This window comes from Gallus gallus, chromosome 15, assembly GCF_016699485.2.
Source record: "Gallus gallus isolate bGalGal1 chromosome 15, bGalGal1.mat.broiler.GRCg7b, whole genome shotgun sequence".
Lineage (NCBI taxonomy): Eukaryota > Metazoa > Chordata > Aves > Galliformes > Phasianidae > Gallus > Gallus gallus.
In genome coordinates this window covers 1,589,213-1,604,866 of record NC_052546.1, presented here as the reverse complement: position 1 = coordinate 1,604,866, position 15,654 = coordinate 1,589,213, and the positions used below count along the sequence as shown (strand labels likewise).

At 46.4% G+C, this 15,654-nt stretch overlaps 1 protein-coding gene across 42 annotated transcripts in view; it reads left to right on the top strand.

The window, feature by feature from the left end:
- FBRSL1 (fibrosin like 1) overlaps nt 1-15,654 on the top strand; it is a 419,446-nt gene that overhangs the window by 389,650 nt on the left and 14,142 nt on the right. For 21 of the 42 annotated variants that reach the window (XM_015275670.4, XM_015275667.4, XM_025155677.3 and 18 more), the window contains 6 exons: nt 2,456-2,852; nt 4,384-4,637; nt 8,720-8,955; nt 11,063-11,113; nt 12,038-12,133; nt 15,431-15,502. In XM_015275670.4, coding sequence (XP_015131156.1) covers nt 2,456-2,852; nt 4,384-4,637; nt 8,720-8,955; nt 11,063-11,113; nt 12,038-12,133; nt 15,431-15,502 — 1,106 coding nt within the window. Of the gene's footprint in view, nt 1-2,455; nt 2,853-4,383; nt 4,638-8,467; nt 8,629-8,719; nt 8,956-11,062; nt 11,114-12,037; nt 12,134-15,430; nt 15,503-15,654 lie in introns of all 42 variants that reach the window. The other 21 variants (XM_040648303.2, XM_040648308.2, XM_040648301.2 and 18 more) reach the window with 8 other exon arrangements.

The following is a 15,654-nucleotide window of genomic DNA, read 5'->3' as shown; positions in this document are numbered from 1 at the left end:
GGCAGATGTGATCTGGCCTTCCCGTAGCATGGCTGAAGCATGAATCATTGCAAATGTCAGATTTCCTGTGAAGGGATGAGCTGAACTGACATGCGCTCGGGTTTAATTAAGGTTGAATTATTAGAGCTGACTGTCAAGTCTTAGGCAAATTGGCTCAGCCTGTTATCATTAAACATGAAAATTACTCTAGGACTTGGTTACAATAAACACGTTTTTGTCTCTAGAACTTCGTGGCGTGGTCTGGTAGGGCCGTGCTTTTGTCAGGGTGGTTGTGCTGCATCTATGCAGAAGGGACTGGGTTGGGAGCTGTGGTACGGAACGCTGAGAGAACCTCTGTGAAACCTGGCCCAGCAGCAGGGAGCTTGAGCATGGGAGTGCCCAAAAGTACCCACCTGGGTATTCTTCCATTGGGTGTTTGGTTGTTCTGGGAAATGAAGCACAGAAGCAAGTTGGCAGCAGGAGTTAGGCATGTACCCCTGCCACTAACTAATACAACCAGGCCAGTGGGTCCATTCAGCCAGTGAGAGAAAACTGCAAGTGAGAGCTAATGCTGAAACTGTGGGGAATCAATACCTAAAGCTTGTCATACAGCTGCTTTTAATGCGGGACTTTATTGATTCGTTTTGGATCTAATTGACTTTTTACTCAGATAACTTTTGTGCTGCCATTGTGTTTTGAATATACACCATTAGTTTGCATTGACTGTAATTACAGGATATGAAGTTTAACTCTGTAGGAGGAGGACTACCGGATGCAAAGAGCTAGTAGGCTCTCAGGGAACCTATGGTCAGGGATGAAACCCAATTGCTTTTAATGGGTAGCTCCTGAAAAACAGTGGGATCTGCAGCTGTGAGTACACTTGCTCTAAATGCAGCACTTGGACCCATGGCTTTATTAGGCAATGACAATTTTTCAGTTGTCAATAATAAAATTAGAGGAAAATTGACAAACGTAGGTGGCATTACCAAAAATACTGGCAAATGAGAGCAAAGAGTATTTGATTTTAGAAAGAAATGTCCCTAAATAAAATAAAGTACCTATGATGCACAAACTGTCCCCTTGTCTGACAGCAGCACCAAAGGGGTCAGAGCTGAGGCAGCACCATCTTGCTCCATGCAGGCTGCATAGCAGACCGTGCGTACTGCCAGAATTAGCTCTGTGTGTGTGCTGTGCTATTTCCACACCTCCTACAACAGGAACTGACTCCGTCCTTTGATGAGACAGGAACATTTCAAAGGTGGAATTTGTTGGCGAGGGTGTTGGGAGCATGTTAAGGAGTGTAGGTAGCATCTCCTGGGTGTCTGCAAGCCAGCTAAATGCGGACAGCCCCAACACCTTCTGGTGGGTAGTGACAGCATGCACCCTACCTGTCTGGACAGGTGAAACACACAAATAACTCTCATTCTGTAAGCTTTTCTTGTGACTGTGTGTATGTGTGCCCTCAAGGACAAACAGATTCTATTGGAAAAGGGCTCCTGTGGGAGCTGAATCTCATTCATGTTGGTCCTTTTGGTTCTCTTTGGCTGTCTGGATACTGTTCAATCTGAAATCTCTGTTCCATCCTCCCTTTTCCCATTTCCTTTCCACCCTTTTAATCTGTTGCACTGCATTTCTAGTTTAATTTGGGGAAAAGAAAATACTTGGCATTGTAGAACCAGTAATTCCAAATGGAATTCCCACCACAGGTGCATTCAGCAAGGTCACAGCATTGCTTATAGCTTTGGTGTACCTTCAGTACTGATATGAGCCGTGGTGAGGATGAGCTGGACTACATGTCTGGGGCTACATGTGCTTACTGCACTTCTGGCTGAATTTTTCCACCCTTCTCCGATCTATTCTTCCATACAACTGTGTGGCCAAGGAGCAGCAGTGTCACAGCTTCACAGCAAATGAATGTCCCATCCCATGCTACACACAAATATCCAGAGAAGCCTCCTCCCCAGAGGCCAGGTGGGCTAGTCATTGATGATTAGTGCTTGGGTCCTGGTGCCTTGTGGCTGGGGTTGAGCCTCAACACAATGTAGATTACCTTGAAAGACCACTGAGAAAGCGAAGTGCCTTCATGATCAGGCTTGTGCTCATGAGTTTATTATTGGCCTTAAATCTGCCATTGAGCAGGAAATCCTGTGGCAGTAACTTGAGACATGTTCACACTCCTACTGTACGTAACCTTGGGACTCTGTGGAAGTCACCAAGCTATATGTTCTTTGTAGTATGGATTCATCTAATGACACCTCAGTCTTCTACACACATGCCAAGGAGTACTGGCTAAGCAGTCAAGGACAGGGAAGGACAGGCTCGCAGACACATCCATCCTGCAGCAGGACTGCTCCCACGGTGCTCCCACAAGCTGAGAGGTGTCTTGGTTTTTTTCGGACGTATGTTCTACCCTGCAACGAGACAACCGCAGACCTCTCAAGTGTGTGCCTTTTGTTTTTTCTTGTTGCTCCATAAGGTCCCACCTTGAATGACAAGCCAGAAGCAAAAGCAGCCAATGTCCCAAAGGTGTCTGGGCTAGAGCGGAGCCGGGAGCTGAGCACCGACGTGCCCTTCACCCTGCCTATCCCCAGCCCCCAGCCAGTAGCTGCCGTTGTGACTTCTACTTCCTCAGCGCCCACGTCGAGTGCCAGAGCGAGCCCGCTGTTGAAGAAGGAGCCCGTGATTTCAGCACCAGCACCACCAAGGCTCACACCGCAGCCGCAGCCTCGGCCTCAGTCACAACCTCAACCTCGGCCGCAGTCGCAGCCTCAGCTGATACCTGAGCTTCGGTCCCAGCCTCCGAGTCACATCCCTCCGCCTCTCAACTACCAAGTGCATCACCAGGTGGCCCACAACGGACTCAATAATATCAGGTAGGAGAAAGGGACGTGTCACCTCTGCTCTACTGCCGGGATCGAGCTTGTTTCAAATGGGAGAGAAATTACTGGGAGTGGAGCCAAGAGCGCTCTTCCTGTCTGGGTAACATGCTCCATGGTTTGGATATTGCATTTTCCAGCTGCGCTGGCTGGGTTGTCCACCGTGGTCGATAGCTGTCTGTCAAACATGGTGATAAACTCTCCCTTTCTGGGAGGAAGGCATGTGGAGCTGAGGGGTAAAGCCCTTTCAGGTCTGGTCTGTAGTGGAGTTTTGCACTGTACTGTCTGAGCCAGACAGTTCTTGCCTTAGGATTTTAAAGTAGTTTGAGTTTGCACTCCCTTGTTTCGTATTCAGAAAGACTCTTGTCAGAGTGGGTGGTTTGTTCACACTCATCACTATTTTGTTGGTTCACCAGCATCCAGAGGGAGGTATCCCTGTCAGAAAATGCTGTGCCCCATAGAACAGGATTCCCATGTAGGCTGACAAATTTGCTTCAATCCGACAAGCTCAGATCTAGCAGGAGGCTTAGCTTTGCTGTTTAAATTGCTTCCATCCAGTAAGTAAGAAGGATGAAAATGGTAAGGAAAAAGAGTTTCTAGAGAGACGAGTTTACCCAGTCAAGTGGAACCTGTATGGTACTTTGGCTGGTACAGAAAACATGCCTTGCCTCCCAGACCAGAGCTAGACTAGTTAAACAAGACCTAAAAACTGTTTTCAAACATTGCATTTGGCTGCACAAGGGTCAGTATATGACAGAGAGCTGCTGTTAAGTTTATATTTCACTGAATCCTGCATACTTAGGACCTGTTTTTGTCGAACCCTGTAAATGCTGCCATGATATAAATGATTAATAATATTTCAGAGTCTTCAAGAGATCTCAGAAATGTGAAACTGCAACAAATATTGCTATTGTGGGAATTACAGTAAATAACTGCAGTGATAATTCCTTTCAGCTCACAAAATTTAGATCACTTGCAGCAGAGTAATAATAATAATAATAAGAGATTTAAAATACAGATTTATTATGAGGATTATATATTAACATGGTGTGTGTTTGCATGCTTGTGTGAGTATAGCTGCACAGTATGAACAGCCGATAAAACTTGGTGCCCAAATCACACACTATGCAGCTCTGTACACCCACAGTAACAGAAGAAGGATTTGGAGGAATTGCACTGTGTGATCACAAGGACACACTGACCACTGCGGGTTCATCAGAGGCCAAATAGAGGTGCAAAATCCAGCAGTATCAGTGTCTCACAGATAGCTTTGAGGGTTGTAACCTGCTCAAGCACCAGAGGAAATGCTGCTCTAGAGAGTAAAAGCTTCACTAATATTTGTTGCTCTCTCCACTGACATTTAAAAAAAAAACAAAAACAACCAAATATAAGTCTGGGGAGATCAGTGTTGTGTTTATGGTTATATTGTTTCAGGCAATGTATTCCTGGTGCTGTTTCAATGTCATTATAACACGCTTTCTCTCTCTTTCTCTCTTCCCCTTCTGCCCCTGTCTTTTTCTCTCTGCAGCCGGAGCAGCAGTGCTAGCAGTGCAACGAGCATCAGCATCCCGAAACACCTTCCTCTCTCTCCCCAGATTCCTCCGCACCATTCCTCCGGCCCAGCCCTGCCCCTCTCCATCTCTAATCTTGCTACCTCGCACTTCTCTCTCAGATCGCAGACCCAACACCAGCACCATCCGGCCATGTTCGCCACCCCACCCACGCTGCCACCTCCACCAGCGTTACCTACCAACAGCCTCGTGATACCAGGTCACCCTGCAGGTAGGTTCCCTTCTTCTTCCAGGGCTGATCTGCCATGCATGCACTGGAGGGTGTTGAGAGATGGGCTGGCTGGTGGGCAGCTAAATAAAGTGACGCGGACACCTCCGCAGGCAGCGCGAGCTGGAACTGTTAAGAGTGCTCATAAAACAGGTAGGAGACGTGGACGGGCTTTACCACTAGAGAGATTGTAGGGACAGCACTTTAGCTTCCTGTAACTCTTCAAAATGATTTTTTACCCTAAAAAATCTCCTTTTCAGGGCATGAGTTATCCATTGTGGTATTCCACAGTCACCAGTTTTGAGTTTTTGTACATTAGCAGAGGATTTCCATTTAGTTTGCTGTTCTCTCCCTCCCCATACCCCTAATGAGGACTACTGCTGCTAGAACTGACTAAAAACAAAAAACTTTTTTCTAGTCAGCCCAGAAAGTTGTTCTATTGGGATGACACATGGGAAACCCCCACGCTCATGCCCTGCTCTGATCCTGCAACAAGCAGCACATCCTGCCAGCAGAGCAGCATCCTGCAGCAGCACCAGCTCTCTGTGTGTCCATGGAGGCTTGGCCTTTCTTTGTGAGGCAGAGACAGCTCAGCTGTCAACCTCTGCTGTTCAACACTCACTATCTTTGCATCCTTTTAAAATGTTTTCTTTGTTCACCCCACCCCAGTTCCATGGTCAGGCCTGCCCTAAGTGCCTCTTTATAGCTTATCCATTAGCCTTCAGCTGTCCCTGGAAGAGACCCTGGCAGCAGGAGACTTCCCTGTACCTTTCACTTGCTGGGGCATCCTTTTGATCTGGTATTTGACTCTACAGCTAACTCAGCAGGGATTAAACAGGACAAGCATTTTGCAGGAAAATGCATCCTATGAAGCCAGTTAAAGGAAAGAAGTGAGGGCAGATTTGCTGCTGAAAATTCTGATGGTTTTGCATCCCCTTGTTTTTCCTTCCAGGAACTAAATAATGTGTCGTTATTTAGAACTGCTTCCTTAAATGAGGGAGAAATGTAAATTGGTCCAAAGTGAGCTCTCAGAAAGTGAAAGGCAAGAGTGCTGTGGGTTCCTAGCCAGGAGCGGGACCACATAGGCCAAAGCCGCTGGCTTTCACAGGCACTGGCACTATCTAGAATTTCAACTACTTGGCTGGGAAGATATTGGCAGCACTGTGGGAGACCTATTCATTGCTTCCCCTGTTTAAGGCAAAGAACTGCTGTGATGGAGACATTGAAAGAATTGCAAAAGGAAATAGCAGTGTGCTCGCTAAAAGCATGATACTGCAGTCACTGAAAGCAAGTATGTTTTCACCATTAACTTCAGGAGGTGCAAGATCAAGTGACCTATTCACATTCAGCAGCTTGGCAGGAAATGGTAACAGTCTTGTTCCTACTAAAAGGATTTCTTCTGCAATTGAAGCTAGAGAGGCCTAAGTTAGTGGAGGGAAAGGTCTGAGTGTCTAACCCTGCAGACAGTGGGTTTCATAAAATGCAGGCATTGTCTCTTGTCTGCGTTATATGAAATGCCTGCAAACTGGCACATCATAAAATCAATTCAGAGAGCTGCATATCCAGGAGCTTCTGTTGCCATTCACATAAAACTTTCTTAAAAGCAAGCGATGTTGTTGAGTAGCCTAGAGAGGTAGGAGCCAATTACCACTTGCAGCATGGTCCTTGCTGTGCTGTTTGAGTGTATGTGTGCTCACAGTAAATGCACCAGCTTAGAAAAGCCTACAAGAGAGCACAGAGCTTTTAAGTCTCCTGTTACATCTTTTTATTTCCCCTGCTTTGGAGAAAAAAGTGTTCTTCCTTAAAAGTTACTTTGGCACGCTTGTCACTCTTACCAAGAAGAAGAGCAGATCACTACGTCCCTGCATTTGGATGGTAAAAGTTCAGATCTCAGAATAGCAAGAGTGCACTTCTGGTGGCACTTCTTCCTCTGGAAATCTATAGCTTATGCAAGTAACTTAGGAGCAGCTATCATGTGGGCTTCCTTTCAAAGGCCCCAAGAGTGGCTCCAAATATATGACACAGAGGAAACACCAGTCTTTGTCTCTTCTCTGCTGAATGAGGGAATCCAGCAGCATCAGCAGAATTGACCCTTTGCTGCCATGCCCAGCTCATGTGTGCACACTTAACAATAGTGTTTGAGCATTCCAGAGTGTGCTGCTAGCTGTGTTCTACACGGCCAGGCCCATGGGGGAGCACCTTCTGTCCCAGCAGAAGCCAAAACCATGGAGTGGGACAGCTACAAATCTATCAGTATGATTTCAAGTCTCTTCAAAGAAATTGAGTATCAGAGCACTGAGACCTGCCAGCTTGCTTTTATCTCGCCCTCAAGAAGAATAGAAAGTGGATTATCTTGATGCTAACGGAAGGATTCTGTTTCTTTAAGTTGTGCCAGATTTAAATGCATAAACACAACACACAGATGAAATTATATTCATATTCTCTAATGACACTGGGTTTTGATCCTAAGTGCTCTCACCTCTTTTTGAGTAGAGCCCATCATAGACTCGTGGTGCAGTGCCTGAGTCTTCAGCATCACAAGTATATGTACTCTTTGCTCTCCGTTTCTGTCCATGTGTAAATATTACTAATACAGAATGTAGCAATACACAGTACCTGCTTTTAGCAGCACATTATTACCCAAAAGCAAATGAACTAAGCATCCAAAAAATGCTTTCAAAAGCGACTTTCAATGGAATACACACTTCCAAGTGTCGGAGACCTTGAAATCCTAGATCAGAGTGCCTCTTTGTGAAGACCTTCGTGATGTCAATTCAGAAAATGATTTAGATACTTCTAGTGGTACTTTAAAATACTGAAGTGAAAGAAGTGCCTGTGGAATATGCCATAATGAGCACATGTGTTCTTTTGCCCTCACTGCTGCCATTTAGATGGGGTCTGACCATGAGAAAAGAGGGTCGGTGTAAGTTCAGTCACAAGAAGTCAGTCAGGAATGGGTGCCCATCACCCCAGCTCGTGGCACAGGTTGTGCACAGCTTACGGAGCACCTGGCGTGCTGGATGCCGGCTGGCACCTGTCTGAAGCTGTTAGGCAAGATCACAGATGGATTTAATTGACACCAGCAGACATTTCTGGGCAAGCGGACATTTGTTTTTATTCTCCTCAGTCACGTCAATTCTGAGGGCTGGTGCCTCCGCTGCCCTGCGGTACATTCAGGGTTGGTGTGATGTGGTTCTTGCTGAGGACAGGCCCTGTGCACGGGGCAGAGCGCTGTGTTCCAGCAGTCATGGCAGCTTCCATGAGCTCCTGCGCCAGCTCAGCCTTCCTCCTCTTCCCGCCAATTCCTCCCTATTTTCTAGTGGGAGAAAAACCTGGAGGCGAGGGCAAAACATTGCAGCGTACAGCCTGTTAGAAACTGAGGGAGTTTGCTCCTTAGCGTTTAAGGTCTCAGTGAAAAAGACAATTTGCAAGGAAGGCCTCAGGTAGCGGGGTGGGTGTTCCTGGTCGCCGTGTGCAGGGGGAGGTTGGCCTGCAGGGAAGCGGCCGTCAGAGCCAGCAGTTGGCAGCCGGCCGAGCCCATCGGCACCGCACCGCCTGCTGCCCCGCTCGGCGGTCTGTCCTTTAACTCCACGCATGTCAAAATGTAAGTCATGCATAGGGCTGCCGTCCACGCAGTGCGGTTGTACGCCCCTGGATGGTGACAGCTGGCAGGAAGCAGGTCGGTGCGTTCCCGGCGAGCGCAGGGGAAGGGCCGAGGTGGGGTCTGAGCAGCCCCGGGGCGGGCAGCGGGGGGGGACGCGGGCGGCTGCTTGCTGAGCCCCGAGATGATGTTTTCTGCTGTGATGACTCATGGTGTTCTCTCTTGTCTTTAGATACCAGCCTGTTGATATCATTCAACCAACCAATCATGTATTGCCAGCCTCATTCGGGGATTCTGATTGGTACTTTGTCACAGGCATCTCTCTTACCTCCACCAATGAGTCCTCACGTAGAAAACCACCACAGCATGACCTGCAGAAACAGGGAATGCCAGGTGAATATTGACTCTTTCTCCTCCATCTTTGTGGTACTCACAGGCCCACGGGCCTCTGTGTCTTTTTTTTTTCTCTCTCTCTCTCCTCTAGATCACGAACTGCTCAGGCAAGAGCTGAACAACCGGTTTTTGGTTCAGAGTTCGGACCGGGCCGCTGCCTCACTTGGCCCGGTGCCGCTGCTGAGAGCGGAGTTTCACCAGCACCAACACACGCATCAGCACCAACACACCCACCAGCACACATTCACTCCTTTTCCATCCAGCTTGCCCCAGACGCCGCTCATGCCGCCCTCTGCACCTCCCATGGTGCGTACCCCAGCCCAAAATGTGAGGATAAGTAGAGCATCTCTGGTCAAAAAGCCTAACCCACTCTTACCAAAAAGAAACAAGTTCTTCTTCCTTTCAGCCAGGCGTGCTGTCACTGCCCCTCCCACGAGGCCCCAAAGACAGGCCCAGCACTCCCCAGGGGACCCTGTTCCATTCCCCCAGCCCCAGGTGCCCCTGGCTGCTGCCCGTGAGAAGCCTGGAGCCCCTGCACCTCCCTCTCCTGCTGTCCCTCTGGATACTTCACCCCCCATTTCCCCCCCACCAAAGCACACCAACAAGGACACCATGAAGTTGGTGGCCGTCATTGCAGTGCACGTCCCCACAGCTGCGATGCCACCCGCTCCCACCACAGTGCAGTGTCTCTTCTGTTTGATGCAAGTGTTGTCCCTCTTCCTCCTAATCCCCAAATCTGTATCAGTTTTGGCATTTTTATTTGGTCACCTCAGCAAGCACTGAGCTGTGCATGGCTGGCTGGTTCTTTTGGCAGAAATCCCTTTGGCCACCTAATAAGCCTCAGCCTTTTTCCATTGAAGTGGCACAACGAGGCTTTGCTGCAGCTGTTATAAAATTGTTAGAGATCTGCCACAAATGGGTTTTGTCAGTGCTTTAAAACACACTCTCCCTCCATTTCTGGCAATTACTTTGTTAGGTTGAAAGAACAAGGTTCAGCTTTTTTCCCTCTCAGTTTCACACTGTGTCTAAAAGGTGGAAGCAGCCATCATCTGCTAAGGCGAGCAAAAACAAGGACTAACAGCAAAGGCAGCATTTGGGAAGAACTACCACGAACTGAACATAATGTTTCTCACTTTTCTTTCCCACTGTTGATTGCCTGATGACATTCTTGGGTTGTAATCTGCTTAGCAGCAAGACAATTAAAGTAATATCCTCCACTCAGAAAGCAGCCCCAGGTGTTTGCTCAGTCTACTTGTGTGTAAACACCTTCCCCCATTTTCTTGATCTGTGTAAAACAATCTCAGAACCTTTCTCAGAAATCTCCTGTGTTATTTCAGAATGCTGATACCTGATCCTGCTGCAGCTCCCCGCCCTCCCACCCGTGTCCCACTGATGTCAGCCTTCATAGCAAAAACAGCTTGCAAGGCTCTTTTGTTATATTTCACTCACATCTTCTTATATTGCACTAGATCGGGTCTGCTAATCCCAACACCAGAGAAGAGTGTTGAAATTTACAGCTGCATGTGTTTGGTAATTTTTGGAATTTACTCTGGAGGGGACATGACTCCAGTAATAACTGTAATTAATGAAATTACAAATCTACTCTCCTGCACGTAGAGGAGTGTGAAACAGCAGCTGACTTGCCAAATAAGCAGCTTTTCATGGGGTCCTACAGCTCCTTTCCCTGCCTCCTTCCCCGCTCCCTCCTCCCCAGCGGAATGTGCATATTGTTGTAAAGTGCAATGTATATATGCTTTGCTTTTGCTTCCAAGGTGGTACAGGACTAATGGTCATAAAAATAAATACGGGGCACAGACTGCACACATGGAGGTGTTAAAACCCCATGCTGGAAAGGCAGAGGTTAACAATCGGCTTTTCTCCAGGAAGCTCTCTCTTCTACAGAGGAGGGAGAAAAAGGTTATTTGTGCATCTAAAGCCATTAAACCCTTTTCCAAACAATTTTGACACTTGGAGAATCACAGAAAACAGATAGCGGATATCGGTTGCCCCGTGGTAGAGATTTTGGTCTAATGGAACCTATTCCCCTCCATCTAGTCGGTGGCCTATGCACTGCTCCAGGGATAGGTCCCAGGGCTGGACCTGGAGCAGAACTCCCCCTGCCTTTCACTGGGGTGCACATACCGGGGCTGTTCTCTTCATAGTGAAGGAGCACATCACATAGTGCCTGCCAGCAGGATTCCACAGGGGGACTCGGCAGCACCCAGTGCACAATGGGGGTTAGTGCCTTTCCATCCCCGTTAGCTCTGGGAAATCAGTCAGCTCCCTGATGAGCGACTATGGAATAATCAGTTGGTTCTGCTCTGTTAAGTGTTGTTCAGATGGGCCGTGATGACTTGTCTGTGTTGAAATCCTGATGTGTCCACTACTGCCGAAAACAAACTCACCTGTTTTCCTTTCTGTTTTTCCTTTCCAGTTTGACAAGTACGCTCCCAAATTAGACAACCCTTACTTTCGACATTCCAACGTGAGTGCTTACGTTTCTAGGTGGTGTCTTTGTTAACGGTTCTGCTTGCTCTTCTGCTTGTTTTTGATTGATCAGTAGTGTTTTGATTCATTCGTTCCTAAAGCTCTTTTTCCGCCTTGATTTATTTTTTGAGGTACACCATTTTCTTTGAGCTTTTTTTTTTTTGAATCTTTGTCTACTGCATTTTTGCTGCTGCGGCTCTGTGTTGCTGTGCGTGGTGTGGCAGGGAATGCGCAGGGGTTGCTGAATCGGTGGTCGTTGCAGTGTCTTTGCAGCTGGTGCTTCTCACAGTGCAGCAGCCCGGAGTGCATGGCTCTTTCACAAGATTTTGCTCAGGTCACAGGAGTAAGTCAGACTGGTGGTTTCTTCCTGGTGCTCCCCACTGCTCCACAGCACAAAACTGTTATGTTTTAGGGCTTAAAAACCTGCTGTACGTGCTCAGGAGAGACCTAAGCAAAACTTAACCCAGCTCACACAACCGCAAGGCGGTGTGCATGTTGCCTGTGGTTAGTGTGCAGTAGAGCATCTTGTGGTTCTTTTTTTGCTTTGAAAATGAAAGCAGATCATATTTCCAAACAGGATCCATTTGTTTACTACTCCGGAAAACCACAAAGTTAACCAAAAATGAACATAGAAGCCAAATTATTCCAGTTCCTCCAAGAATGGTGAATGCTCTGTGCTTCCTGCAATAGTTCCTCAAATTTTCAAGACAGACACGTTCAGCACTATTGAGAAAACTCATCAGATGATCACATTTTCCAAGTTTTGGCTTTGCTCTTAAAAATTTTGAAAGCAAATTTAGTGTGTATATTCACTGTGGCACTTGTTCGACACTTTACTATTTTTGTATGTGCCTGGCCTGGCACCTACCTCCACTGCTGTTCAAGTTGTCCTGTGACATAAGCATCTCTTTTTCTTTTGTAGTTCTTTCCAACCTATCCTCCAGCAATGCCTGGAATGCCACCCATGCTTCCACATTCAGGTCCCTTTGGGTCACTTCAGGGAGCATTTCAACCGAAGGTACAGACTTCTTCTTTGAAGGCTTTGTTCTTTTGCTGGGAGAGAAATTGTGTTTAGAGTCATGTCCCTGGTGATTTTGTAGCACGTGATTGAACTAGCGGAAGTGCAACGCAGGGTTGGAAGCGATCACCCCTCAGGTCAATGAGCATCCTCTACACAAAGCAGCCAATGCTTGAGCAGAAATTTTCTCTTGGCACTGCAGATTGTTCCTTGGAAAAGGATGTAGTGGTTCACTTGGGAGGTCAGCTGAACCTGGAGGAGAAGTATGCAGGCAAATGCATTATTTGATTGATGTATCCACAGCTAATATTAGACCGATGAGTCTCAAATCATTTTATAAACGTAACAGACTGAGATTGCAAAAGATAGGCTGTGTTTATTCCCAGAAAGGAGGAGAAATTGACTGCACAAGCGTGAGAACAATAGGAAGAGACAGCTAGAAATGGGTAGAGCAGTATGAAGGATCTGAGTTTTTGTCCCCAGCTCCAGCGCTGTCTGACCTTGGGCAAGTTGCTTGAATCTTCTGTTCCTCAGCTTCCTCATCCATAATGTTATCTTGCAGTGGGTTTATAAGGGTTGATTAATGCCTGCAACCTTCTTGGAGATAATGTCTGAAAGGTGCACTGCATGTGTAAGATATCATTACAGCTGGCACTGACTGGCATTTTGAGGTATTGCCATGATAACCACCATTTTCGATGAATTCTGTGGTGTGCACTGTTTTTTTTCTCTTGTACTTGTTCTTTTTATTTCCTAAAGTGTTAAATCCCTCCAACCAAGAAATGCGAATATAGCATTGGTTTGAAAGTAGAGCATCTATTCCATTTTTAAGGTGCCATGCATTTGTCTTCCTTGCATGCTATGATTTTAGAGATTTTTTATCTTGAACTGCATCCCTGTAGAGCTCTGCTGCTGCCTTATAGGAGTTTAAGAACTAGCACTGTAGCCAGTGCTGTTCTGATTGCATTTGGAAGTTCATTTCTATAGCCATGCCAGGTAGGACTGTGCAGTGTGCTTTTCTCACTGATGTCAGCGGAGGTCAGTAACCAACCACCGCAACTAAGGTCCTTTGCAACCTTCCCAATTAATTTCATTTTATCGACAGAACCTCATGTATTTCCTCAGTGCTCACCTAATTTCTTAAATTATTTTCTTTTCCTGGATAAATTGCAAATAGCAAAGCATCTAAAATGGCCTTGTTCGACAGCAGTGCTGTATGTAATGACTACAGAGCTGGGAGAGTAGCAGTTGCATCTAAGCAGAGGGAGCAAGAGGGAAAGGACGTAGGTATCCCTGGGTGAGATTGTTGCTGTTCTTGCATGGAAGCCAGGGGTTCCCTATGGATCCCAAGTTGTCGAGATCTGAATTTCATTTCCCAAGAAATGCTGCACAAATAATGTGGAAATGACATTTTTTTTCTCGCATGAAAGGAGAGCTGAGTTTTGCCATAAGGCTGCTGTTAATGAGGAGCTTCTGCTGCACAGACAGCATGCTCTTCTGGCTTCCACCTTCACTGCAGAGTTTTGTAGATACCATCTTGCTATACAATGCCAGTAGATCACAGAGAAGCAATTGTATGGCAAGAAGGAAAAAGCGAGCACAGATCCTTGACATTTTTAAACAGAGCCATATTCTGTGCAGATTTAATTCATTTTAATGATAGATAAAAAGAATATTTGCTTATTTGACTTTAAGCAGCTCAGGGTCACACTCTGGTGCGACGGTTAATCACTAACAGCATTTGATCTCTGGACAGTGCTGTATTTGCCTGCAATCCAACATCTCAAAAAAAAAGAAGTTGAGAAATGGATCTGCCACTTTGGCATGTTATTTTCCAGTTTTGTAAGGAGTTGAACTGCTCAGCAAAGCCACTCAAGTCTGTTGCATTGTTACTGCATCATTTTTCCGTGCTCTCCCTCCTAAGCTGTTTGACCAAAGCCTTCTTAATCACTGCAGAGCTGATGACTTGGTTTTGGCATGCTGAATCCTGCACTTCTTGGTTTCCAAAGCAGAGGTCTTGGTTTTGTTTTTCCCCTTCCCATGTCAGTTGCCTACAGCTGTGTGTGTAAATCCACTGCACATAAATCCAGGCTGACGGTAAACTTCTCAGTGAGTTTCCCAAAGGCATTTCTCACAAGCTAAGAACTTGAAAAGGTCAGAAGTATTCAGTGTGCTTTGCTGGAGGAAGCTTTCACATCTTTCTCCAGGGGACAAAGGGACAGGATGACACCATGCTGTTAACGTGTTGTGATCTTAAAACTCTTGCCTGTATGATAGCTGTAACTTATTTGCCACCTTACATATACCTCAGCTGTCAGACAGGCCCTGGGAGCTCAGCTCTGCCTGGGGAGCTTGATGACTTACCTCCACACACACAAGAATTCTGTTTTTAATGAATTTGGAAGTTACGTAGCCCTAGATAAATGAAAACCTTGCACACCCATAATTTTACTTGTTCCTTGCGCAGTTGAAATCTATAAAATTTGACCTACAATGTGATGCAAATAATTGCTCAGGGAATGAGGTTTAACCCCTTTACACTCAGCTGTGCGGAGGCACCAGGTGCAGTTGATCTGGGAGTGGGAGATGGATGAATTCCAGAGTGAGAAGGCAAATGCGTTCTAGGGGATGGACTCGGACAGGGCAACAGGTGGGAGCCGGAGGAGGAGGAGGAACAGGGATTCATTCAATGAGGTGTTTAATTCTTGCTGGAAAATAATGGGATAAACAATGCAAAGCTATAAAAGACCCACAAGCACCTTCTAAGGTTTCTCATTTTGCCTTGTCAAAGCAAATAGATGGGCTGTTGCCTTTGTAACCATTGTATCGTCTTGCCCTGGATGGAAAGAGGCCACAGCCCAATAGGTGGAATGCAGGACTAGAATGCTTGAGTTCTGTTCCTGACCATGGTACTGGCTGCTGCCTGAAACACTGAGGGAATCAGTCTGCCTCTCTTGTTTCCTCTCCTATTGGCTGCCTGTTTTGTCTAAAGAATAAGCTTCTGGGGGCAGGGACTGTCTCTTCCCATCCACTCGCATACTGCCTAGCACAGTGGGGTTGGTATTTCAACTGGGGCTTAGGAGCGCTGCCATAATTCTGCTGCTAAATAATTGATGACACAGTGATTAAATGCTGTTGGCTGTCAGTAAGAGATAACATTTAGCACTAATGTAGCGATATGCGCGTTTGAAGCACAGTACAAACATGGAATAATAAATGCTGTTAACATCTAATAGAGATGTTAAATGAGCTGTTGATATGACACACTTTTATTCACTGTCTGTTCTTGTCTTTCAGACTTCAAACCCTATCGACGTAGCAGGTAGACCAGGCACAGTCCACCATACGCTGCTGCAGAAGACTCCAGGGGTAGGCAATACTATATCACCTTCGTTTGAGCTTCTCTGAATTTACAGTAAACAGAGTGATTGCTCATTAAAAAAAATAATAATAAGAGAGCAGCTGACAAGTAAATTGGCCTTTCAAGACTCTGAAAGTGCAGTCCGGACTGGATTTTCTTT